This window comes from Sciurus carolinensis, chromosome 12 (genome assembly GCF_902686445.1).
Source record: "Sciurus carolinensis chromosome 12, mSciCar1.2, whole genome shotgun sequence".
NCBI lineage: Eukaryota > Metazoa > Chordata > Mammalia > Rodentia > Sciuridae > Sciurus > Sciurus carolinensis.
The window spans coordinates 84,852,860-84,880,342 of NC_062224.1; the positions used below are offsets into that span (position 1 = coordinate 84,852,860).

The following is a 27,483-nucleotide window of genomic DNA, read 5'->3' on the forward strand; positions in this document are numbered from 1 at the left end:
GGAAAGTAAGAAGCCAGGGTGGAGTGAGTAAGCAGCATTTAGCTAAGGAATTTTATTTTTGTTTAGAAGATTTTTTTTTTTTTTGTATTACATATTGAACCCAGGGGCATTTTACCATTGAACTACATCCCCAACTCTTTTTATATTTATTTTGAGACAGGTTCTTGCTTTACTGAGGGACTGACCTTGAACTTGGGATCCTCTTGCCTCAGCCTCCTAAGTCTCTGGGATTACAGACATGTGGACACTGTGCCTGGCTTTTTGGAAGACATTGAATGCAGTTCATCCAAAAATGTGGTAGTCAGTCTCTATCAGGGCCTCACAAATAATAAATAACCCTGTTTATTCGTTGTAAGAGAGATTTACAGTGGTAGTGTTGTATCTGGTTTTCCTGCAGGTGGCTTAAGGGCATTTTACTGATGGGCCGTGGTGATGCACACCTGTGATCCCAGGGACTGTGGAGTTTTGAGGCAGGAGGATCACAAGTTTGAGTCCAGCCTGGACAATTTAGCAAACCCCTGTCTCATCAAAGAAGGAGGAGGAGGAGAAGACAAAGAAGAAAGAAAAAGACCAGGATGTAGCTTTGTAGTAGAGCACCCTTGGGTTTAATAATAAAAAAATAAATAAATTTCTTTTTTGCATTGAAAATTTTGTGTTACTTTTGATAACCTATAAACTAAGAATATGTATGTAGAAAATGGCGCTTACCTCTGCTGGCTTTGAGCACATTTGTTTTATGATAACTGGGTTTCATAGAACATATGCAATTAGAAAATGTTATTTAGTTAATGTTATTCTTCGTAAACTAACAAGAATGTGCTTTTGACATTGTTTTTTAATTGGTTTTGTCTGCAGGGAGTCAGAGAGCCAACTTATGTAGCCTCTGTCTAGAGTACACTTTTCTCATTTGCTAATGATCAGATCTCAAAATGATGACAGCCTCTCTATAATTAGAAAGATTAAAGGAATATTCTAATACACTAGATATGGATGCTAATAGTAAGTCATCTGTAGAGTGAATTTTCATGGCATTTAAGAAAAGTTTTAGCATCCTTTGAAAGTTACTTTCTTACTGGTTGATTTTATCTTTGAATTATTTCAGTTAAATGTGTTTTAAGTTGTTGTTGCCAAGTTAGTGCTGGGACTGAGGAAAATGTTTACCTGATGCTTCACAGCCTCTGAGGATTTCAAAGCTTCAACTTCTTGCTTAATTGCCTGCCCAAGGAATACATTTTTGAGTGCTAAGGAAAATAACTGAATTTTTTTCTTTTTTTTTTTTTTTTTTTGTTCTTGTTGTACATGACAGTAGAATGTATTTTGACATAATATACATACATGGAGTATAACTTCCCATTCTTGTGGTTGTACATGATGTGGAATTACACTGGTTGTATATTTATATGTGAACATAGGAAAATGTTAAATAACATAGTTCTTGGTACTTTTTATTTTGAAAGTTAAATTAAAACCATTTTAAAGTTTAAAAACAAAGGAAATGTAAATCTCAGCAGGAATTTATATAGAACTGCTTGTAATCTATGAATTCTTATTACTTCTATGGACTGAAAATACTGTTTTTTCTGTGAGAAAAATGATTTATAATTCACTTTAATTTCTAGTTTTGGATGTATAGGGGATTGAACCCAGGGGCACATTACAACTGAGATAAACCCACAACCCTTTTTATTTTTTTATTTTGAGATGCGGTGGGGGTGGGGGTGTGGGGTGTGGGGTGGGGTTCTCACAAATTGCTTAGGCCTCACTGAATTGCTTAGGCTGTCCTTGAACTTGTGAGCCTCCTGTCTCAGTCTCCCTGTTTGCTGGAATTACCAGGCATGCATCATCATGCCTAGCTAAAATTTTTTTAAATCTTTTTTTTTTTTTTTCCTGTGGTGCTGGGGATCAAACCCAGGGCCTTGTTCATGCTAGGGAAGACTACTACCACTGAATCACAACCCCAGCCCTTAATTAACTTTATTGATAGGGGCTGCAAGTTACTTTTTGATTAGGTTACATGATATTCCTTTTAGATACTTGTGTTGAATTAGAAAATTTCACAGTGTTTTCAAGTGGAGATCTTGATTACTTGACTACTTAATTGGAAAATTATTTTCCCCTAATTTTTACTTCTCAGAGCCTTTTTATTCTGTCTTCTTATATTTTCTTCTTAATGGCTTTCCCACCCTTTTATTTAAAACGTATGACCCAATGAAGCCTGACTTTGCTAAGGCTATCTTGGGTTCCCCATGAAAAGGAGCATCCAAATAATAGGCAATTCTTTTTTTATTAGAGTACACCTTTGTTACTGACAATGAAAGTCCCAAAAGGAATGGCATTTTTCTTTTTTTCTCTTATTTGCAACTGGAAGAGGAGGCAAACTTTTCAGTAGCCTTTTTTTTTTAATGAGAAAATTATTTTTGAGACTTTTAATTGTGAAATTTCATATGCATTGTATGAAATTCCTAAATGACAGCAATGTACTGTTTTCTTCCTGATGTGTCACTTTTAGGATTCATTTTTTTTGAAGCATCAGGCTAAAATAAATTACATATGTACATACATACACAGATACAAAGATACATACTTTAATTAACTTAGAGGTTTATGAGAACATGAATAACATATCACCTTTAAATCCTTTTTATAAAATTTTCAGGCCATTTGGATGTTATGTTAAGACTAAATATTTGATCACTAATTTGTATATCCTGATACATTATCTTTTTGTTGTTGTTGTTGTTTTTGTCTTTTTGGTTTTTTTGTTTTGGTACGGAGATTGAACCCAGGGTCACTCAACCACTGAGCCACATCCCCAGTCCTTATTTATATTAATTTAGAGACAGAGTCTCTCTGAGTTGTTTAGGGCCTTGCTAAATTGCTGAGTCTGGCTTTGAACTTGAGAGCCTCCTGCCTCTGCCTCCCGAGCCATTGGGATTACAGGCATGTGGCACCACACCTGTCAGACTTTGATCTTTTTGACTAGTATGGAATATTTTTAACTTGAACGTAGTCTAGTATATCATTAACTACCATTAGCCATAGTCCTTATTGAAAAGGCATTATGACTATATTAAACACCTGAAGACTTTATCTATAATTGTATTCTATTTTTTAAAATATTTTTTTAGTTGTAGATGGACACAATGTATTTATTCATTTTTTTTAAATGTGGTGCTGAGAATCAAACCCAGTGCCTTACATGTGTGAATCAATCAAGTGCTCTACCACTGTAGAGCCCTGTAATTATATTCCTAAACAGCTAACCCTCACTTTTAACTCATCATTTTATCAGACATTGCAGGTGGGCATTTCAACTGAAATCTTTGCTGTCACTAAAACAAAACTCTAAACTTTTAAAGTTTTCTAGTCTTTTCTTTTTTTTTTTTCCTGCCGTTCCACCCCATCCCTCGTACTAGGGATTGGTGCAGGGGTGCTGTACCACTGAGCTACATCCCCAGATACTTTTGTTTTCTATTTCAAGACAGTCTCATTGAATTGCCCTTTTGCCCTGGAACTTGAAACCCTCCTGCTTCAGCCTCCCGAGTTGCTGGGATTATAGGTGTGCTCCATCATGCCTGGCTTATTTTGTTTTTAAACTAAAAACAGTGTATAGTGATAAATCCCAGCAGTATAGGTTTGAAAGGTTAAAAAACCTCTTCTTTTTTCTGTTGTGGTTGGTAGTCTTTAAAATAGGTAGAATACATGTTTTGTTTTTGTTTGTTTACTCATTGAATCTTAGCTATTTTCATATGTAGAATGTCTAGATGTGTTTTATTTATTACTACTGAATGGTATTATTATTCACAGATGTACCAACATTTATTTAATTTATTCCTCACTTTGTTGTCATTGATTTGTTATTGTTTTGTTGTACTGGGAAGTGAACTCAGGGGCACTCTACCACTGAGCTACATCCCCAGTGCTTTCTGTTTTTTATTTTGCTGAGGCTGACTTGGAACTAGTTATCTCCTATCTTACCTCTCAGGTAACTGGGATCACAGATGTGTACTACCATGCCCATCTTGGTATTTCATTTTAAGTTGAAATAACTCTGCACTGAAATTTCTTTGTTTCCTGAATGCTGATACATATATGTCAGTTTCTGTCAGAGGGATTTTCTGGGTCAGAGAGCATATGCCTTAGTAAGCTCCTAAATGTCTTCCAAAACTTATTGGTAAAAGTGCATAGTCTCACAAACTTCTAATACTGATGGTATGTGTATTTTTAGTCTTTGCTAAGATAGGTAGAAACAATGAAAGATTTGTATAATTCTTGAATTTGGAATGAATTTGAACACCAGTCTTATGATTGGCCATTTTTCCTTTCTTTTTAAAAAATTTGGTACTGGGGAGCTGGGGATTGAACCCAGGGCCATAAGCATGCCAAGCATGCTCTCTTACCACTGAGCTAGACCCCAGCTCCCCCCCGCCCACCACCCTTTCTTATTAATCTGAACTCTATAAATCTGGTGCTTTTAAATGCTATATGTTATTCATTGTTATTTTAATACCCTAATATCTCTTCCTAATATAACACTGCAGTTAATTTCACACATGTATTTTGTTGACTCTGGTTCCATGATTTTCTTTTGATAAATTTTCCGCGTATGAAGTTGGGTTAAAGGATATAAACTTCCTTGAATTATATCTTTTCAACACTTTATTTTTCTAGTTCAAGACCTCTTTTTTTTTCTCCCTTAACATATATAGGGGAAATCTTCCCATGTCAATAAATAGAGATCTATACTACTGCTCAATTTTTTTTTCATTTCGTTAAAATATTTAAATATACATAATGTGAAACTTGCCACTGAAACTTTTTTTTTTTTTTTTGCAGTGCTGGGAATCAAACTCAGGACCTTGTTCATGCAAGGCAAGCACTCTACCGACTGAGCTATCTTCCCAGCCCTGAAACGATTTTTGAATTTAAAATTTTGTCTTTCGGGCTGGGTAGATAGCTCAGTTGGTAGAGTGCTTGCCTTGCAAGCAAGGACTGGAGTTCAATCCCCAGCACTGCAAAAAAAAAAAAAAAAAAGTTTTGTATTTCAATTTTTCTTGGTACATTATTATACATAATAGATTTATTATTCTGTATTCCTACATGCACATATGATCAATCTCATTTCCCAGTACTTTCCCTTCTTTCCACCTTCCCCCTAATCTCCTGATCTCCCTGTTATTACTTTTAATTTATTTATTTTTAGTTGTTATAATTATATATAAAAGTGGAATTTATTATGGTCTATTTGTACATGGCCATAGCATAATTTGGTAGATATCATTCCTCAGTACTTTCACATGCCCTCTCCTCCTCCTTCCTTCTTAGTCTCCTCTACCATTTGGTCTCCCTTCTATTTTTCTGAGCTCTCCCTTTTCTTTAAACCATCCTGCCCCCCAACTCTCCGGCTTCCACATATGAGGGAAACATTCAACCCTTGACTTTCTGAATCTGCTTTATTTCAGTTAGCTTGATGTTCTCATCGTAACTCTTTTTGAGGATACAATTGAGTACATTCACATTGTTGTGCAACCATCGCCACTATCCATCTCTGGACTTTTCCATTATTTCAAATGAAACTGAGTAAAATCATAATTTTTATGTTTTAGCTCTTCCCTTATTGTAGACTTTTGTTTCTATTTTGCTCCATATAGGTAAGAATTTTTATGTGTTTTTGTGCTTCTTTGATTCTTTGCTCATGATCTCAGTTCTCCCAGGATAGGTGGATTCTCTAGAAAATAGGTAGCTACATGAGTAGACATATTAAAGATGGTGTTACAAATTGATTTTGAATGTCATTTCTTCCTTCCCCCTATTGAGGAACTTATGAACTCTGTAATAAAAGCTAATGTTGTAACTAGGTTAAATATATAAAAATATCTTTATATATATAATATGGTATTGATACAGCTGTTTATAGTGAGATACTTCTGTAGTAATAGAGAAGTTAGAGTCTCTTTTTCCTAAATTTGTGGCTTTTCAACACAGACTGGGGTTTAGTGACGTTGCTGGGCTTGGCAGGGAAGGGAAGGAGTATGTGGGTTGTATCATTCATTTGGGAAAGAGTGTTGATATATATTCTGCTGTTCTGGTGAGAAAGGGTTGAGATACTATCTCCCTATGTTGTTTGGTTGGAGATAGATTTATATAACCTTGGTTTTAATTTTAAAATTATTTTTAGGTGTCAAATAATTATAAATTCTTCTAATAAGAGCTTTTGCTCTCTCCTAGGATTGGCAGCCACCTTTTGCATGTGATGTTGATAAACTTCATTTTACTCCACGGATCCAGAGACTGAATGAATTGGAGGTAATGTCTTCACTAGCGTTCTTGTTGCCTATATACCTGAGGGGGTCCTCTTTGAAGGGGCTCTGTCACCAGTTGGTAGAAAAGGAAAATATGTCCTGTAATTTGATGATCATGGTAAAACAATATGCATAAAGGCCATTGAAACAGACCACATTTCATTAAAAGCAGTAATACTTGTCAGTCACTTTTTGGTTTATTACTGTGTGTAAATCCTTCTGTATTTAGGTGATAATCATTAGAATTTAGTTTTCGAAAAGAACTACACCATAGAACAGATTCTGTAGTTCTAATTTTTTTCAAAGTGCATAATTTTGTAACTTTGATTTAATAGCACACTTTAGTTTCCCAAGGAAGAGTGAGGAACAGAGAGCATTCTCTAGAGAACAGATGTTTCTTCAGTTTCTAGCTACCAAGAGCTTATAGTGCAGGGTAAAGATTTGTGTTGTTATATTAGTTTTAAAATCTGATTTTAATATTGAGCTAAAAATTTTTAACTGAAACAGAGCCCATATCCAGAATTCTATACACATTGATGATAGGATTTAATGTATATATTTTAAAGGATTTCAGTGTATTTTCAAATTCAAGTTAAACCTGCAAATAGGAGGTAAGTACTAACTTAAGATCTTGGTATGATTGAGAATATCTGAATATTGATCTCAATTTTGGTCTGATGTGCAAGATGAAACTCCCCAAACTGTTCAGCTTATATTTTACAAGGAGGGGAAAGAAAAATGAGTGTGTAGTAATAATTTGTTTAAAAAATAATATTTAAAAAAGTTTCCTTGCTCTTCTGTTTATCTTTAAATTATTGGGGCTTTTAAGAATTGATATAGGCTGGGTCTGGTGGTACATGTTTGTAATCCCAGCTACTTGGGAGGCTGAGGGAGGGGGATCACAAATTCAAGCCAACCTGGCCAATATAACCAGACCCCATCTCAAAATAAAATATAAAAATGGCTGGGAGGGAATAACAAAGGGCTGGGGATATAGCTTAGCAGTAGAGTGCTTGTCTAGCATGCACAAGGCCCAGGGTCCAGTCCTCAGGATCACTGGAAAAAAAAATTGCTGTAGAATCACCATTGTAAATCTGTTTTTAGATTTGTGTTTAAGCAAATAAAAAAATTTCTACTTGAAATAGACCTTTAAAGGACTGGGGAGATAGCTCAGTTGGTAGAGTGCTTACCTTGCAAGCACAAGACCCTGGCTTCAATCCCCAGCACCACAAAAAAATAAAATAAAATAAAAATAAAAAAAGAAATAGACATTTAAAATCTTGAGTCATAAAAAGACCAAGGTGGGCATATAAAAACTTGTCATATAACTTTAAGCAGTAACATGCAGTTGTGCTTACTCTGTACCTGTTATTAAGCACCTTTTAGGGTGACAGCTTATGTTAAAGGAGGGTTTCCTGAGTGTTTAACTCCTTGCCTGGCACATAGTAAGGGCTCAGTTAACGTTTCATTGAGTTAGTGTATAATTTTTAGCCAACTTTATTTTATGTACTTTTTCAGCTGTTTCTCTATTAATGTGTGATTGTTTAAACAGCTTTATTTTATATCCTTTTGATTGTTTCTTTGTTGAATTCAGAAAGTAGTTTTGTCCTTAAATATTCTAAGGATGAAAGTATGGCACAGGCAGGTAATAGACATGAGCTTTAAAATAAACTAGTTAAGTTTATTTTACAGGCAGGCATATGTGCCTGTAGTCCCAGCTACTCAGGAGGCTAAGGTGGGAGGATCCCTTGAGCCCAGGGATTCAAGGCCAGCCTGGGCAACATAGTGAGACCTGTCCCAAAATAACTAAACAAACACATAAACATACAAAGTACCTGAGATTATACTCGATTCTTTGTCATTTAGGCTCAAACTCGTGTAAAATTGAATTTCCTGGACCAGATTGCAAAGTACTGGGAGTTACAAGGAAGTACTCTGAAAATTCCACACGTGGAGAGGAAGATCTTGGACTTGTTTCAGCTGAATAAGGTAAAGGGCTAATGACCCTTTTACTCATTTAATAATCTTTGTGAATAGCACATTTGATCTTCTTTGCCTTATAAAGAAAATTGTTATTTAAAATATATAAAGTGAGATTTTTAGTTCAATTGAGTAATGAGGATCAGGTTCCACCTATCTGGTCTGGAAGTCTTGTGGAATATTTTGCTTGTCACCTGTTTTTGTCACTTTTTTGTTTTGTTTTGTTTTTGTTTTTGTTTTTTTGTTTTTGTTTTTGTCACTTTAAACACACAATAATTCTGCAAACTATTTCTTTACATTTTAGTACACACAGACAAATTGAGACTCTTGGAGATTGTTTGTTTTTTTTAAATTGACCAATCTAAAAAGACTGGCCCATAATTAAACTCCAGGTCCCACCTAAATCTAAAGCCTGCATTCTGTCCACCAAACATTATGCCAGACTTCCTGCCCCTTAGTTTGTGGAGATTTTAAGGGTCTTAGAGTAGGACCAAGTACTCTTTTCTTTAGTGGAGACTTAATTGTTAACCTTATTCTTCTAAGATGACTGCTTTGGGGAAGTGAGAAGTCATTTTGGGAGGGACAAAATGTTTATGGACATGCTGTCAAAAGAAATGTTTTAATTGTCTAGCTTGAAATTAACAGCACATGTATTTTTTCTTTTGACTTAGGAAAAGTATTTTTAAAAGATAACCATAGCCAAGAACATTTTGTTCTTGGAGTCATACCTAGGCATGATTTCCACATAAGTATTTCTAACTTTTACTATTTTAACAGTTAGTTGCAGAAGAAGGTGGATTTGCAGTTGTTTGCAAGGATAGAAAATGGACCAAAATTGCCACCAAGATGGGGTTTGCTCCTGGCAAAGCTGTGGGTTCACATATCAGAGGGCATTATGAACGAATCCTCAATCCTTACAACTTATTCCTGTCTGGAGACAGTCTGAGGGTGAGTTTTGGGGCTAGCTACAACGTGTTTCATTTCTCTGCTTATTGATAAATTATCCTTTAGGGGAAGTGAAAAAGTCTCAATTATGTTTGAATGACTCTGTTCAGAAGACCTTGTTTTTTGGCTCTTTTCTCCAGTGTTGTTACTCTGTTTTGAGAGCAACCATACTTAGAAGTTTGTTTTTAGAATGAGTAAGATTATAGAGGACATGTCATTTTACTGTCAAAAACCAAAATCTGTATTTACTCCACTACAGGTGTTACAGAACAGCAAGGAGTTATTATCTACTTGTTATGGCTTATACTTTGGCTATTTAAAGCATCCCTGGTTGTCATATGAAGATATAACTTGGAAAACAGTTTGCCTATTCATTCTTTTCTGCTAGCTGAGATTCAAGGAAATGGTCAGATAGATGCTTGCTTATATTTGTAAAGGATAGGGAACTTAAAAATGTTGCATAGCTGCAGGGTGTGTGTGGTGGGATTATAAACCTGCAATCCCAGCTATTGGGAAGCTGAGGAAGGCAGAGTACAAATTTTAGGACCACTGAGCAATTTAGTGAGGCCCTGTCTCAAAATCAAATAAAAAGACTGCGAATGTAACTCAGTGTTAGGAGACTTGCCTATCATGTGCAATGCCTTGTTCAATCCTCAGTACCACACCTCAAAAAAAAAAAAAGACTTTGTAGCTAGCTAATGGGTTCCTCTTTCAGTAATTACTATGTAGCCATGTTTGTTTCCATACAGAAATGGTATTTGTGAAGTTACTCAGATAAACACTTTTTTTTATCTTTGAAAAATATTTACATTTATTACTTTATTACAGCACCAGCAAGTGATGCATGATACAGACTTTAATTTTTGACTTGGGAATAAAACCTGAATTTTTTCTTTTTTTCTTGAACTGGAATACCATTCCTAAACAATGGAACTTTGATTTAGATAATGCATTTTTTGAGTCATTGTTGGAGCCCTGTCCAACTTACCTTTCACAAAGATGTTGTCAATTTAAAAAAGACATCTTTATAAAAAAAATTAGCCAAACAGGGCTCAGACAATGATTCAAAATTATTAAATGGAAGTGGGGGCAGGTGGGGAGTGAGAGAAAAATGGAGGAACTTTAGATTTTGTAGAAGGAAATGAGGGGGGGGGTAAGAAAAATGGGGGAATGAGACAGACATCATTGTCCTATGTACATGTATGATTACACAAATGGTATGAATGTACATAGAGTACAACCATAGAAACAAAATGATATATCTCATTTGTGTATAATGAATCAAAATGCAGTCTCTAAAAAATAATCTATAAAAACCTAAATTCCTTAGGAAGGAATATTTAATAACAGATAAACATTTTTGTTCTAATTAATTAAGGTAAAACAATATTGTATAAACTTCCCACCTATTTCAAAGTTCTGGTAAGAAAGGAGTGTCTATTTACATCCTTCGAGTTATTCTAAGACTAGAGAGGTGAACTCTAATCTTGTTGCTGTGCTATAGAAAGGTAGATAATAACATGGTTTCTGAAGGCAAACGAGTAATCAAAACCCTGTTCTAATATTATAGACCTGTACCATTTATAATGTTTAAATTCTATAGATTTTCTTCCCTTTCTTCTTTCTTGATTCCAAGTAAGTTTTCTTTTTAGCTCAGAAGAAAGCGACCAATTTGATATTCAGAAAGCTGTTTATGTATGTGTATTACTGAGAATTGAACCATGGGTGCTTTATCACTAAGTTATATCCCTAGCCCTTTTTTTTTTTTTCTCTTCATACTGGGGATTGAACCAGATCCTCATGAATTCCAGGCAAACACTTTTCCTCTGAGCTATATCCCTAGCCTTTAATTTTATTTTATTTATTTATTTATTTATTTCTCTTTTAAGTTTTGAGGCAAGGTCTTGCTAAGTTGCTGAGGCTGGCTTCAAACTTGCTATCCTGTCTCAGCCTCCCGAGTAGCTGGAATTACAGGCATGTGCCACCGTGCCCAGCTGTTTTAATGTATATTACATGAATGGTTAGTGAGTCCATGGATAAAATTAAAAACAATTATTGACTTTGGAACCTTTATCCTTTATACTTCTGTTTTATAATTAGACCTAGATAGATTTATCCATATATATTTTCTCTTCTTGAACGTGAAATGTGGAGGTTACAGTGAATCAGGGGAAAGAGTTCCTGCTTTATGAGTTCCAAAATTTTAGAAATATGTCATCTATATACTTACTCAGGCAGTGGAGTTTTGTGGTTTAAAAAGCACTCAAACATTTATACAACGAAGAGTCTTAAAAGGAATGGGTTGTTAAGGTACCCTTTACAAACATTATACCTATAAAGATTAATATTTGTTGAAGAACCTACTATATGCCAAATATATTTGAGGCACTGACACATCACCTCTCAATCCCAGTTTCTCAAGCAAAGGTTAAACTTTATTGTACAAAGTTTAAAAACACAGAAAAATATCATGAAAACAAAGTTGCTCCTAATCCTCCCACCTGTTATTTCTCTTGGCTACTTTTATGCATGTATATACAAATTGGCAATGTGTTCTTCCTATACAGTATTGTTATCTTGTCTTTTTCAATTTAACATATTGTGGGCATTTGCTATGTCATTGAATGTTTTTAAAAACACTTTTGAGTGATGATGGCCTTCCATTTTACAACCAGATCTGGATTTAATTTCTTCTACTGTTGAAAGTTTATGTTGTTTCTTGTTTTGGGGGATGGGGTTCTGGGATTGAACTCAAGGTCTCATACCACTGAACTTTGTCAAAATTTGTTTTTATGGGAAAGGAGAATTAGAAAACAGATTTTTTTTTTTTTTTTAAATAAAGAAGGACGTATAATGAAGGACTTATTGCAAAAGGGTAAACTACAGCCTAAGTTAAGTTTGGAGAACCCTGAGAAAAGTTGAGCAGTGATGTACTGGCATTATGGAATACAGACCTCCATCTTGCATCACCATGTTTTCTAAATGCCTTAAGGGATTACTCTGTGTATGATGATGTGCTTATGATGTGATGGTATTAATCGTCTCTAAATCCCAGTTTCTCAAGTGAAGGTTAAAATTAGTGTTTGCATGTGATAGTATTAGATATAAAACCAATGCTTCAGTTGTGTGGTTTGAATTATAGTTTGGAACAGAATGTGATGAAGCTTTTCATGTATATTCTAAAAAGTTGCTAAGCTTATAGGTCTCAGTATAGAGTTTTTATAAAACTGAGCTGATCATGGATATTGGAAATCATTGTAATCATGGGAAATAAATAGGGTCTGAATATATTGTATCTGAATTTCTGACCATCCTTTTAATAATTAGTTACATTTCTTAAACATTAGAAAATAGACTGACAGTTTATTTCTCTATGGTTTCTTCTGTCTTTCTCTCCATAGGGTCTCTGTTTTCTCTGCAAATGTAAGTGAAAAGGAGCTTGTCTTGTTAGTAAGACTGTATGATAGTAATGGTGCCCATAGTACCAGTAATTCTGGAATTTTGTTATTTCGGCACCTATCATACTAAATGAATGATACAGAACACCTAATGTTTATGTTTTAGAACTAAACTCACTTTTTTTTGAGACGGGTGGTGGAATAGGGGTTGAAACCAGGGGCACTTTATCACTGAGCTACATCCTCAGCCCTTTTTATTTTCTATTTTGGAATGAGTTTCACTAGGTTGCAGAGTCTATTCTGGAACTTTTGATTCTCTTATCTCAGCCTCCTGAGTTGCTGGGATTACAGATGTACACCACTGTGCCTAGTTGGAACTCACTTTTAAAAATGCTTTGCATAAGGACTGGGGATATTGCTCAGTAGGTAGAGTGCTTGCCTCACAAGCACAAGGCCCTGGGTTCAATCCCCAGCACTGTTAAAAAACAAACAAACAAACTTTGCATGCAAGGTAGATGGTGCACATCTGTAATCCCAGCAACTCCGGAGAGGTAGGAGGATCCCAAGTTCTAGCCACTCTCAGCTACTTAGCAGTAAGGCCCTAAGCAATCTAGTGAGACCTTGTCTCAAGGAAAGAAGGAAAAAAAAACAAAAAGTGTAGATTAGCTTAGTGATAAAGCATCCTTGATTTAATCGCCTCTCCTCTTCCCCCACAAACTTATGATATTTGTGGATTCTCTTATGAAAGGGAAGTACTAACTTTAAATTCATTTTAGCTTCAGTGCTGATACTTGGTTGTGTTATGCTGTATTGGCATTAAATACCATCTTTTTAGTCAGCTTAGAATTAAACTAAAAGGAAAAGGGGAATAAGTAGAGGCTTGTGTGATGAGAACCAAAGTTATTGCTGTGCGCTACCTATTTATCTTTGCTTTGTGAGTTAGACTTTGCTGGAGATATGTTGAAGTAAATGGAAACCCTGGGATGCTTGTCACCTGTCCTATTTTTGCAGTTTGGGTGATATATTTTGATGATAGCATTTTTAGTTATTTGTAAAAGTACAGGATGGTAAGATTTTAGAAAACCTATTGGGTTCCCCTTTTTATTATTCCAGACACTTTTTTTAAAAATGAGATAGTCTTAATATAGAAAATTATTTTTGGAACTTATTAGGGGCCTTTCTAACAATTTATCTTCAATTAATTGACAGCAAGGGTAATTGCAAATGGCTCTTTGGGAGTGTCTTGAACCTGCCGTAGTTTCTTGTGACTTAATGAGATCAATTAAATAAATGGAAGAAACAGCATTCCATCATTTAAAAAATTTTAAACTTTTGTACTTATTCCACCTGTGTATATTATTGGTATCTGCAGACTCGTCTTTATATTTAGATTTTTAAAAACAGACCTGTGTATTATCTACATAAATAATTATACCTTGTAAAAATCCATCAAAACTCTTTTAAGATTAAAAAAGAAGGGAAATTCATTAATGCAGTTTATTTTATTTTTAGTGTCTACAGAAGCCCAACCTGACCACAGACACAAAGGACAAGGAGTACAAACCCCATGATATTCCCCAGAGGCAGTCTGTGCAGCCCTCAGAAACATGTCCCCCAGCCCGAAGAGCGAAACGCATGAGAGCTGAGGTAAGAGCTTCACCAGTTTCCTTAGCAGGAGCTCTTGAGTTGTATTACCTAATGACTGTCCAACACTGCACTTCTCTCATAAGTATTCTTTTTGTAGTTTTGAACCTTATTAGTCTTACACAGGGAGGCTTGTGTATTTTCTAGCATTTACACTTGTGGGGTCGGGTGGTGGGTACTGTGCCAGCAAAGGGGTAAGGAATTGAAGAATTCTTTCTGGGCTTATGCTGCCTGCATAACTGTTGATTTGTAACTAGTCAAGGCTTAAGGAAGAGTGGGTGTTCTCGTGCTTCTATTTGAATTGCCCATTGTCCTTTCAAAGGTGATATATATACATTGGCGATTAAGAGTGGGAGATGGTGAAGACAGGGAGTTGTTTGTTAGTTTTTAAAAATAGGTTAGGCAGGGAAAGCTATTTTTCTCAGATTTACTGAAAAGGAGCATGGAATCAGTGGCAAATATGCTGAGAGAACTGGGAAGCTTGAAGTAGCATTAAATAAACGGTATCAAATAAAAGGAAAATCAGGAGGAATAATAAAAATGACTGATAAGAAAGATTATTTGCTTTAAGGTTTTCTACTCAGAGGTTTCCCTGGTAAAGGAAGACTATTTTTCCAATTATCTTGTTCCATACAGAGGTTTTTGGATTCTTGTCTAGTCTGTGTGATATCATGTAAGTTTTAGGATTCAGAGATAGTATATGGGGAATATTTAGAAATGGTAAGGTTCATATTGCAGTAATCACACTTTTCAGTCAACCTCTGGCTGTTTAATAATCATTGCCAAAGATGAAAAAATCAGCCATTTTGTTTCCTGAAGAAATGGGTAAGTAAGAGAAGTGTCTTGATAAGTTGGAAATATGAAAAAATTTAGTGGCCCCATTTTTTTGAATGATGAAAACGAATTATTCAAAAGCCATAAACATGTTTAAAGTTCATTAATCAAAGAATCTGCTTTTTTTGAACTTATTCTTGATCTTTTTTTATTTTTAATTTTTAAAATTTTTTTAGTTGTAGGTAGACACAATACTTTTATTTATTTATTTTTGTGTGGTGCTAAGGATCCAATCCAGGGCCTGAAAAACGCTAGGCAAGTGCTACAGCCGCAGTCCCTTATATTTGATCTTTAAACCTAACTACTATGTGTCACTATAATACTCTAATAAAAAATAATTGTGTAGGTAAATGGGGCATGGTGGCACACCTTTGTAATTCCAGCTACTTGAGAGACTGAGGCAAGAGAATCACAAGTTCCAGGCCAACTGAGGCACTGAGCAAGACACTGTCGCAAAATAAAAGTTAGTAAGGGCTAAGGATATAGCTTGGAGGCAGTGCTTGCTTAGCATGAGCAAGGCCCCTTGGTTTGATTCCCAGTACTTCAAAAAAAGAAATAATAAACTAAGACAACATGCCCTAGGGTATAGATCCCTACATCTTGCCTCAGTGACACCTAATGGTAATGACATCATCTGTGGAAGAAAATCTCTTAGCTATGAACATCCCCAATACATCTGAATGAACAAGGGCAAAGTGATATAAAGTATAGTTTATACTTGGTTATTACAGACCACACAAAATAATTTTTTTTCCAATAAATATCAGTAAATTTGAGAAACAGTAGAAATCAAGACTGGCTTATATACCCTCAATGAGAAGGCAGTCCTTAATAGTTTATTGATGTTAGAAGTATAGTTTATAATGATGGTTTGTTAAAAGAATTGATAGAAAATTTTAGAAGCTGATTTTTTTCACAAATACTAGTAGACCTTGGAAAGAAGTCAGCAAAAATAAACAAGCATCCAGGAGGAAAATAAGAGTTGTTTCCAATTTGAGTAGTAACACTTCTCATAATTTGTTCCCGATTCTTTGATTTTTTTTTTTGCCTGTTTTTTAACACATAATAGTGGAGAATATTCTTTTGCTAACTTCTAAATTTCCTCATTCATACCTTAAATAAGAGTTGTTTCGAAGATGAGGTCTCCCTCTAAGGGAAGAGAAAAGTGTGTTTTGAATTCCCAATTAACAGATACCATTTATAAGATTATATAAACAGGTATAGTTTATAATCTTTAAAGATTTCTTTCTTTTTAAGGGAAGTATTCATGTATATGTCAATTTCTTTTAGGCTATGAATATTAAAGTAGAACCAGAAGAGACAACAGAAGCCAGAACTCATAATCTGAGACGTCGAATGGGTTGTCCAACTCCAAAATGTGAAAATGGTAAGAAAGTTTGTTCATGAATAGGGAGAAAAAAAGTAGTCAGGTATGGTGGCACACATCTGTATTCCCAGCTACTTGGGATGTTGAGGCAGGGGGATCACAAGTTTAAGACCAGCCTGTGCAACATAGTGAGACCCTGTCTTAAAATAAAATTGCTGGGGATGTAGCTCAGTGCTTGCCTAGCATGTGGGAAGCGCTGGGTTCAATCCCCAATTTAAAAAAAAGAAGGAGGAAGGAGGTGATGAGGTGAAGGAGGAAACAGAGAACAGCATAGTACAGAAAGATCTAACTTTGGATTGCCTTCCACAGACAAAGAAATGAAAAGTAACATCAAGCAAGAACTCATTGAGAAGAAAGATTATATTGTAGAAAGTGAGAAGGAAAAGCCCAAGAGTCGATCTAAAAAATCCACCAATGCTGTGAGTTGACCTTTCCTTTTCTCCTTTCCCCCATTTCTTCTTTTCCTCCTTCCATTCCTTTCTTTAAGTCCCTTTATCCTGTAGCTTATACTTTCATGCCATACTTAGAATTGGTTAACTTACTGCCTGACAATGAAAAGATCATTTCGAGTCAGTTTATACTATCAATTTATAAATGAAGAAATACATGATAACCTTATGAAGACAGTAGTAATATGGGGAGGTGGCAGTGGCAGCCATTTTTCTAGCAGACATTCTATTAAGCACTGAATAGTAATGAGCTGTATCATACATTGAATTGTTTCTTAGTCTTTAACCCACTTCCAGATGAGCTGAAGGCTACATCAAAAATCAGTTTGGTGTTTTCCAGCTTTCCACCTAGCAAGGGAAAAGAACAGAAGAAATGAAAAATAGAAGGGAGGGAGGAAGGAAGGAAAGAAAAACGAAAGGAGCCTAGGGATTAGTGGGTGAGGACATGACAGAGCTGGGGAGCTGTTTACTCTGTTGGACACTTTTATTTAAAGTCAAACTGGAGTGTTAGGCTGTGATTCCCTTCTTCCCTGCCCCATAATAGGTAATCCTGCCTCATCACTGGTATTTGGGGAACTTTTTAAACACTGGTCCTTACTTAATTAGAATTTCAAGTGGTAGTTTAGATAATTAACATTAAAACCATCTTCTTTTCTTTTAAATATGGCAAAATTGAATTTTTCATTCATAAATTCTACTTTTGGTTAGATTGGTAATTATTACCTAGCACCTTATTCTTTTAGAAGACCGTTTTTAAATTACCAAAAAGTAGTAATTTAAATATATAACAACTGAGAACAAATATTCAGAAAGTTGAGAGATCACACTTTGGAATTGAGGATGCTTTTGAGATACTATGAAACACCTCTTATAGAAAATGAAGTATTTTTATTTTAAATATCCCTTATATAAGTTATAGAATTGGAAGCAGGCTGGAGAAGACTACATTATGTCTTAGATTCATTTCATTCTTAGAATTTCACTAAGTCAAGTAGTAGCTCATGTTGCTTTGTTCTATCCCCTTTTTCACTGATGCAGGTGGACCTGTACGTCTGCCTCTTATGTGGCAGTGGCAATGATGAGGACCGCCTTCTCTTATGTGATGGCTGTGATGACAGTTACCATACCTTTTGTTTGGTCCCACCACTCCATGATGTTCCCAAGGGGGACTGGAGGTGTCCTAAGTGTTTGGCTCAGGTAAAAATTAAAGGCAGAGACTCACCTTAGAAAATTTCTTCTGGAGTATTTTTTCTTTGCCTGTGGGCTTTAGGTTTGGCAGTGGACAATAATGAAGTCCATGAAGAAAACTGGACTAGACTTGAATAAGAAAGAAGTCTTAGAAGTAAATTTTAGTGTAGCTGAGATAAAGAAAAAAAAAAAAGTAAAATATAATTACACTGCTTTATTTTTTTAAAAAAATTTTTCATTGTAAAAAGCACTGTATATTCTTAGCAAGAATTCTTAAAACACTGAACAACTGAAAATAGAGTTCACAATGTAGATAACCATCACATCAGTATATATTCATCCAGACTCTTCTATTTTAAACAAATGGAATTACATTACATAAGCAATTTAGTGATCTGCTTTTTAAAGTATTTTTATGTAGTAATGTGATTACTGATATTTTTAATAAAATCTCAAGGATTACCTTTTATGAGGAGTATTTTATACTGTGAAACAGTCACTTGAATACTACATTTGCGTTAGAGGTAGATGATAATAATGAGGAGGATAATAGGGATGAACTTGCCAGTGGGTCTGGAAAATTCAAATTCATTAGTTTACTATAATATAATCTAGGGCCACCTGTACTGCCTGCTAACTTCTTAATGTTCAGTTTTGTTTTTTTGGAACTGGGGAATGAACCCAGAGGTGCTTTACCAATGAGCTACAGCTCCAGTTATTTCTATTTTTTCTTTTGAGACAAGATCTTGCTAAGATGCTTAGGGCTTGCTAAGTTGCTGAGACTGCCCTTGAACTTGAGATTCTCCTACCTGAGCCAAGTTGCTGGGATTACAGGCATGCGCCACTGTGCCTGGCTCACTGTTTTGTTTTTGATGGCATTATTAGGTTATAATCAAATATTGCTGTTCAGAGAGCCATTCTACTTCCATCAAGTGTTTTATCTGTATTTTGACATGTTATATGTTGATTTTTTTCATAGTTTTAACTCCTAGAAAGACTTTATTCCTCTCATTTTAATTGTTGAAAACATTTTCCAGTCCTGAAAGAAGTAACATTTTAGGCTGCCTCTGTGTGTTGGTGGGGGTTGGTAATTGGTGATTGAACTCAAGTCACTCTACCACTGAACTACATTCCTAGTTGCTGCTCTATTCCTGCTTAAATTGTATTTATTTATTTATTTATTTTTATTTTTTAATTTTGAGAAAGGGTCTCTCACTAAGTTGCCCAGGGTCACCTTGAACTTGTGATCCTCCTGTTTCAGCTTCCTGAGTTGCTGAGAATAATAGATGTGCTCCACCATGTGCAGCCTAGGATGCCTCTTTATGGAAATTTAAATGAACCCAAGTTGTGATTTTTAAAGTGTAAATATTTTATTTGCTCACTGGAACAACCTTTGAATTTTTAGGCAGGTTTTGTTTGTTAGTTTGGTTTTTAAAGGAGACATTGAGTGGGAGTAAAATAAATAAAACCTTTTTTTAAAAAATTCTGTCCTTTTGATGATTGACCAGATAGACTTGACATTTTTCAGGTGCCACCTAGAATACAAATTTTCTTTTTTATTTACAGGAATGTAGTAAACCACAAGAAGCATTTGGCTTTGAACAAGCAGCCAGGGACTATACCCTTCGTACTTTTGGGGAAATGGCAGATGCATTCAAATCTGATTACTTCAATATGCCAGTCCATGTATGTACATATATATTGCTTTGGGAAAGGATTTTAATTATTTTTGGAGAGAAGAATACCTGAAGACAGATTTGAGTTGGGCCTTACTGTGGTAGTCATTGCTACAGAATGAAAGTTTTAATGTTTAATGATGTTAAAATTCCACAATATAATGCATTCTGATTCATCTAAGAATTTTGCTACAGATACCTCTTTCACATAAATTATACAGCAGTAGTAACAATACCAATAAAGATAATTACCAACAATTCTTTTAGCACAACACATGTAGTTTAAAGAAAACTTTGCAAAATTTATTGACAACTTACTGTGTGCCAGGCTGTGTGCTTTGCCTTGGGAACACATTTATTGTATATTAGTTAGTTGTATGTAAGTTATTATTATAAACTTCATAAGATTCTGGTTTTAGTTCTCCCTGGTTCCCTTAGCACCATAAGCATGTTTCATTTAGCATTTAATATTCTATCAAGTGAGTATGACAAAACTAAATGGTTTCCTTTAGTAATTCTGGGTTTTTAAAAGCTGTGGTCTTCCCTCAGTACTAAGTAAGTGCTATAGAAAATACTTCATCCATGTTGATCTCTGTAATTGAATTTTGTTCTTGGAATGATCACTGAGGTCTGTTGTTCTCATAAATATTCTTATTCATTCCTCATCCCACCTCAATAGGTCCATCAGTTTATGGCACTCCAGCAATATATTAATACTCCTGTTTTTCCTTATTATCACTAACATTAACTGTTAGTTACTTAAAAGGTTTATTTAATTGGCTTATGTTTATGCTCCATTTGAATATTTAGGTTTTTTGATTCCTTGTGTATTATAGTATTTGGCAATGTTTGCTCAACCAGTCCTGGTGACTTGCACATGACCTATGTATGGCTGGCTTTTTTTTTTACTGAAAACATGAAGATTTTGAAGTTATTTGCCTGTGGACTCAAATCAGATATCAATAGATCCTTGATAATTTGGTGGCTTTATTTAGGGCATATTGCCCAAATTAATTGTTCTTTTTGTTCATGGTCTGCTCTCTTGTCTTTTTCATCATCATTACCCACCTTACTCTCCGTCAGTTCTAGTGAAAAGAAAAAAAGGTTGAACTCAAATAGTGTGTTCAAAAGCCTCTTGAAATATAATGCATCATTCAGACACAGCTATTATCTTTATACTGTCCTCAACCAGGTAGTATACTACATTTCTCAAAACACAAAAACATTCTCAGGTTTTGAATATTAGCACTTTACATTCCTTAGCTACCTTTTATAATGGTAGGCAGATTCACGATAGAGGAACATGAATTCTTAATCAGTTTTTATGCTGCTGGTTTTTTTTTTTTTTGTACCAAGCATGGAACACAGGGTGCTTTACTACTGAGCTACATCATTAGCTCTTTGCATTTTATATTAAGTGGCCCAGGTTGGCCTGGAACTTGCAATCCTTCTGCCTTAGATTCCTGAGTCTCTAGGATTATAAGCATTGCACCGTTATATCCAACTCTTATGCCTTTTTTAAAAAAATACTTTTAGTTACAGATGGACACAATATCTTTATTTTATTTATTTTTATGTGGTGCTGAGGATTGAACCTAGTGCCTCATGTGTGCTAGACAAGTGCTTTACTACTGAGCTACAACCCAAGCCCTATGCTTCTTATAAATTATAAGATTCCTTTTAGAAAATAAAGTTGTTAACCTGAATTGCCTGGGATCAATTATGGAATATTATGGATAGAATTTTTCCTTAGAAGAGTCAGATCAGTCATAGGCAGTTTGTGAATGAGTAAGAAACTCATTTTTCCATTTATTATATTTCTAGATGGTTCCCACAGAACTGGTTGAGAAAGAATTTTGGCGACTGGTAAGCACTATTGAAGAGGATGTCACAGTGGAATATGGAGCTGATATTGCTTCAAAGGAATTTGGTAGTGGTTTTCCTGTTCGAGATGGAAAAATCAAACTTTCACCTGAGGAAGAGGTAGGCCCAAGCAGTGGGGAACTTTTAGTTTGAGGGGGAGCTCTGCATTTAAAGCTATCAACCAGCATATCTTGATCTAAAGGGCCTACTACTGGATTAATAGCATCCTTATTATAAAAAATGAAAGTCCACATTAAGGGACTTGAAAATTTAAGTATTTATTGAAATTCTGTTTGATCCTTGAAGTAATTTATGATTACTTTCAGCAGATCCTTAATTACCAGATTTTTAATGATTTCAAGAAAAGTTGGAAGACCCTACAGAGCAATTCTTGTCTTAATTGCACACTACATTTTACATTATGTGATAAGGAAAAATAACTGTCCTTTGCCTTCAGATTGTATAACTTAATTCTTCCTTCTGAAGAAAATCTAATGGATTTATTTATTTATCTTAATGCCTATAAGTCTATTGTTTTCTACACCAGCAGGTCTCTAAAAAGATTTCTTTTCCTATCCTGTGAAGAAGTCAGTTTTTAATTAAAAAAAAATGTAACATGTACCTAGAAAATGTTATTATCATATATGTACAGCTTGATGAATTTTCACAAACTGAGCACACCCATGTAACCAGCAGTAGAATAAGAATTAAGACAGTTCCCAAATGCTCATCTTTTGCCTCTCTCCTCCATTACTTTAGCTCTTTCAGGATAACCACTATCCTGACTTCTAACACCATATATTAGTTTGCCTACTTTGGAACTTCAGATAAATAGACTCATAAAATTTATGTACCTCTACATCTAGGGTTTTGTTAAGTTGCCTAGACTGACCTTGAAATTGTAATCTTCCTGCATCAGCCTCTTGAATTACTGGGATTATAGCCATGTTCCAGCAAGCCTGGCTATGAGTCCATTTATATAAAGCTTCAAACCAGGTAGAACTAATTAATCTACGGGCATCCTAAAAGTCAGCATGGTGACCCCTCTACTTCTTCTCCCTTTTATTCTGAAGGAAATTATTTTCAGACCTTTGGAAACAGAATTCTAAAGTGTTGGCTTAATAGAGCTAAAACTTTACCCTTATTTGTTTTATTTTTAGGAATATCTTGATAGTGGCTGGAATTTGAACAATATGCCAGTGATGGAGCAGTCTGTCCTTGCCCACATTACTGCTGATATATGTGGCATGAAACTCCCTTGGTTGTATGTGGGAATGTGCTTTTCTTCATTCTGTTGGCATATTGAAGACCACTGGAGCTATTCCATCAACTACCTGCACTGGTGAGAAATCCCACATAGAATCTATAAGCAGTATGCAAGCTGGGTGGAAAAGCTTTCTCTTCCTCTCAGATGTGTCTCAGCTGTGTTTGAAGACAGATGAACTAGTTTTATTCACTACTGTTGTAACAGGCATCCTATTAAGGCAGTAGTTTGTAAAGCTTCCTAGAAAGTGCATGGATCCTCTGAAATTGTACACTATTTCAAGTGTAGCTTGTTTTGGGGGACAGGATAGTCTGTATTTGAAGTCACTAAGTTTTTACTCATAGAAAGGTTAAAAAAGCACTGGACTATACTTTCATATGGAAAATTGCATTCAGTGGCAGTGGTCCCCCAGATGTCCATTTGGGAGTAGAGGCAGGGTATAGTTACATAGTATCTTCCAGGTCCTTGGGACTGCCAGCTTCCTTTTTGTTGGGCAAAATTCTGGCATCACAACATTTCAAGTGGACCTCACCGCTGTGTCTGTGAATGATGTGGATGCAGATATTTGTACTTCTTTACCTCTTAAAACTCTAAAAGCCATTTCTTCACATCTGTTCCCCTCCTCTACTGTATCCCTCTTGCTTTTAAATACAAAAATATTTGAAGATTCATAATTCACTCAGATCCTTATGCAAGGAGTTCAAGAATGTTCCACAAGAAAGAAGAGTTGGCATATATATGTATAGCATCACTTCTGCTTCCCTGGGCAGTTGCTCCCAGCTGTAAAGTGAAGATGATATTTATCATACCTCACAGGATGTTACAGATTAATTGGTTGACAATTTAAAATGCTTTGAAGAATAAGAGCTTTTAGAAGTGCTAATTGCCTTATCATGTTTGATTTAACCTCTTCTGTCAGAATGGGCAAGGGAAGAGGAAGATGGAGAATTGCCATCTCTTGTCAGTTGCTGTAGGAAATTGTGGAACTTAATATCCTATAACAAATGTGATGCCTTTTATTCTTAGAAATTTTAGATATCTGCATTTTTTAAAGAGTCAGCTAAAAATGGGAGCTGGGAGAGGAATGAACCTCAGATGGAAAGTCTCAAGCTTAATGCTTATACTTGAATGTAGAAAATGCATTACATTTTTTCAGATCACTTTTCTAATGATATTCCTCAGTTGGAACATTCCTTTGTAGCTTAGTCTTCCAGAGCAAAGTCTGAAAAATATGAACTGGTTAACCATTTTGTTTTGTGTTGGTATTGCAGATTGATTTATTTTTATAATCTGTTTTCAGGGGTGAACCAAAAACCTGGTATGGAGTCCCAGGGTATGCTGCCGAGCAGCTAGAAAATGTAATGAAGAAACTAGCTCCAGAGCTCTTTGTGTCCCAGCCAGATCTCCTTCATCAGCTTGTGACCATCATGAACCCCAATACCCTGATGACTCATGAAGTGCCTGTATGTTCTGGTTAATCCTCCTACCACTCAGACTTTTTAATTCACCAGTTCTCTTTTTCCCTGTCACTTTTTCATAAAGTTGATTTGGTTACATATTTTCCATAGGATAACTTGATAGCAGAAACAGCTGCTTGTTTTGTTGCAAGTTGGAACTGTATAGCATTACCCCAGTGGGGTAGACCCTCAGATTCCGTAAAAACTAGTTTGTTGGAGCTACTATATAGATAACTGAAAGGCTTTGCTTTGCAAATAAAAAGTGTAATATTTTTCTTTTTCTCTTTTTCAGTGTTCAGTCAATGGTTTTAATATATTCACAGGTTGTGCAGCCATCACTACTAATGCTTTCTAAGCTAAATTTTTGATAATAACTTCAGTCTTATAATCAATAAAACAAAAACTTTAAAAAATGGTCTATCATTAGTTTACTATGAAAATGACTAGATTTTGTTACAAGTAGATCTGAACTCTGATGTTAGAATCTTTTATATCCTGTCCCTATTTGAAAAAAAAAAAATATTGAATCTATATGATCTTAATTTTGAATGGTGAACCAAAATGAAATAATTGATAGAACTTATTTATATTGTACTCCTATGCCCAGTTAAGTTTAAGTGAAAATTTACTTCAAGGTCTTGAGCTTGGATTTCAGGGCTCCCAGTCTTGACTGGAATGTGCTGTGGACATTGCTGTTACAAGAAGTAATATTCATATGCTTTCTTTCTTTTGGAGAATACTCTGAAGATATTTTGGGAGTCTATATTGAGATGTGTGGAATTGAAGGAGTTCATCCTAATTAAAATGTAGATGATAGATTAATAGTGTTAAAAGTGAATTCTTTTTTTTTTTTTTTTTTTTTTTTTGCGGTGCTGGGGATTGAACCCAGGACCTTGTGCTCGCAAGGCAAGCACTCTACCAACTGAGCTATATCCCCAGCCCACAAAAGTGAATTCTTGATCTTGCTGTGACCTAAATTTTATGCTTTTGGGTTCACAGGTTAGTCAGTCAATGGGAATAGACAGAAAGGATCTTTCATTGAGGGATAAGAAGTTATGCATGGGCTATACCTGATAAAATAATTACCAGTAAATAACAAAATTCTCCCATACCTTCATTGTTAGTACTGCCCTCATTGATTTTTTCCCCCCTTTCCTCATGTTGATTGGTCTTGCCCATTTGTTAAGAGTAGCTTGGTCAGTGCAAGACTTGGCTCTGGCTCTTTAGTATTTGAGCAAATCATGTAAATCTACATTCTGGACCTACAGAAATAGATGAATGAACTGGATGCAGGGGCTCACACTTATAATCCCAGTGACCCAGGAGGCTGACAGTAGGATTTCAAGTTCAAAGCCAGCCTCAGCAATTTAAGGAAACACTAAGCAATTTAGCAAGACACCCTGTCTCAAAATTAAAAAAATAAAAGGGCTGAGTGGTTAAGTGCCCCTGGGTTTAATCCCGTGTACCCAAAACAAACAAGCAAAAATAAATGAATGAACTTGTGCATTAGGGATTCACAATTTAAGGGGAAAATGGGGTAGAGTTTATGTAGATAATGGAAAGGGGTGTGTGATTTGTTAATGGTGTCAACTAGACTGATCTTACTAGTACTGTTGAGAATCCGAAAGGACTCATAAATTAAGATGCCATCTGAAGTAGGAGTTGGAGCTTCTGCTTATTGAATATTTGGCTAAAAGTAGGAGAGGAAGGAAGTAGTTCAGATAGAAAGGATTGCACTCACAAGATAGGCAGTCTTTAAACTTTAGCCTTTATGAGAACACTGAAAGATTCATTACCATGCGTATGTCTGGACCCCGCCCCTAGAATTTTTGATTCCATTGACCTCTGTGAGTCTTGATCACACTTTGGACAACCATTAATGTTGAGATAGAGAGGCTTAAAAAGGTGTGTACTGTTATATAAATTCAATATATAAAAGTTGTGTGCCTTGAATAATACAGGTGCTTTTGGGGTGAGGTTAATCCAAAGAGTGGAATGATGGGAGGTAAATTTGAGATCCAAATCGGGGAGAGCTCATATGTTGACATTCTTGAAATAGAATATTCAGTTGGTGGTAGGCAATCCTGTTTTGGGGGTAATGAAATTACATTAGGATATTCTTTTTTTTTTTTTTCCTCTTTCGATACCAGGGTTGCTTAACCACTGAGCCACATCCCCAGCCCTTTTTATTTTTTTATTTTGAGACAGGATCTTGCTAATTTGCTTGCCTTGCTACATTGCAGAGTCTGTCCTTGAATCCGTGATCATTCTGCCTCAGCCTCCTGAGTTGCTGGGATTATAGGTGTGCGTCATCACATCCAGCAAGATATTCTTGATGGTAGCTGTATTTAGAAAAATGTGTCTTGATCCTGGATGTGGTCAAATTTTTGTACTTATAAGTCATATTTTTTGTTCAGATTAACTAAGTAGTCTGGATAGTACTCCATTTTATGGCAGAAATTATGTGGCTTTTTTTTTTTTTTTTTTTTGCTTAGTTTTATTTGGCAGAAAGATTCATGTTTTAGAGAATCACCTAATAATTTATGTCCAAATTATCTTTAGTAAGAATGTAACTAAGAACTTCAAAAATATCCAATATCTGTCTTTTTAGGTTTATCGAACGAATCAGTGTGCTGGGGAGTTTGTGATTACATTTCCAAGAGCCTACCACAGTGGTTTTAACCAAGGGTTTAATTTTGCTGAGGCTGTTAACTTCTGCACTGTTGATTGGGTATGTAATTTCAAATTAGTGAGCTTTTTCTAGTTGTGGAAATGGTATATAATGCTTTCAAATCTGCCATGTGTATTGTTACTTTAATCCATTGATGTTCAGCTGGATAGTCTGCAAATTGTTTTCCAGGTCACAATGATATAAGACTTGTACCACATCATAAATCAAGCATGTGTAATAATAAGCACATTATTAGTTCAGCTAACCCTTTTTCTTTTGTAGCAAGGCTTTTTTTGTTGCTGTCGTTTTTGTAACTTTTTTTTTTTTTTTTTTTGATTATTGTTATTCTTTTGAGATGGGGCTTAGCTATTTTGCCCAGGCTCACCTCAAGCTCCTGGACTCAAATGACCTTCCTTAGCCTTTCC

The 27,483-nt window shown here is 35.3% G+C and overlaps 1 protein-coding gene across 3 annotated transcripts in view; it reads left to right on the plus strand.

Annotated features, from left to right (window-relative positions):
- The window catches only part of Kdm5b (lysine demethylase 5B), a 73,950-nt gene that overhangs the window by 23,293 nt on the left and 23,174 nt on the right, over positions 1-27,483 (plus strand). For 2 of the 3 annotated variants that reach the window (XR_007104321.1, XM_047520582.1), the window contains exons 2-13: positions 6,229-6,306; positions 8,169-8,291; positions 9,060-9,230; positions 14,138-14,272; positions 16,394-16,490; positions 16,800-16,909; positions 17,978-18,136; positions 19,694-19,813; positions 21,628-21,786; positions 22,827-23,008; positions 24,231-24,393; positions 26,999-27,118. Coding sequence is in view for 2 of the 3 variants with exons in the window: in XM_047520582.1 (XP_047376538.1) it covers positions 6,229-6,306; positions 8,169-8,291; positions 9,060-9,230; positions 14,138-14,272; positions 16,394-16,490; positions 16,800-16,909; positions 17,978-18,136; positions 19,694-19,813; positions 21,628-21,786; positions 22,827-23,008; positions 24,231-24,393; positions 26,999-27,118 (1,617 nt within the window). In the remaining variant the exon portion in view is untranslated. The remainder of the gene's footprint in view (positions 1-6,228; positions 6,307-8,168; positions 8,292-9,059; positions 9,231-14,137; positions 14,273-16,393; positions 16,491-16,799; positions 16,910-17,977; positions 18,137-19,693; positions 19,814-21,627; positions 21,787-22,826; positions 23,009-24,230; positions 24,394-26,998; positions 27,119-27,483) is intronic. The other variant, XM_047520583.1, reaches the window with a different exon arrangement.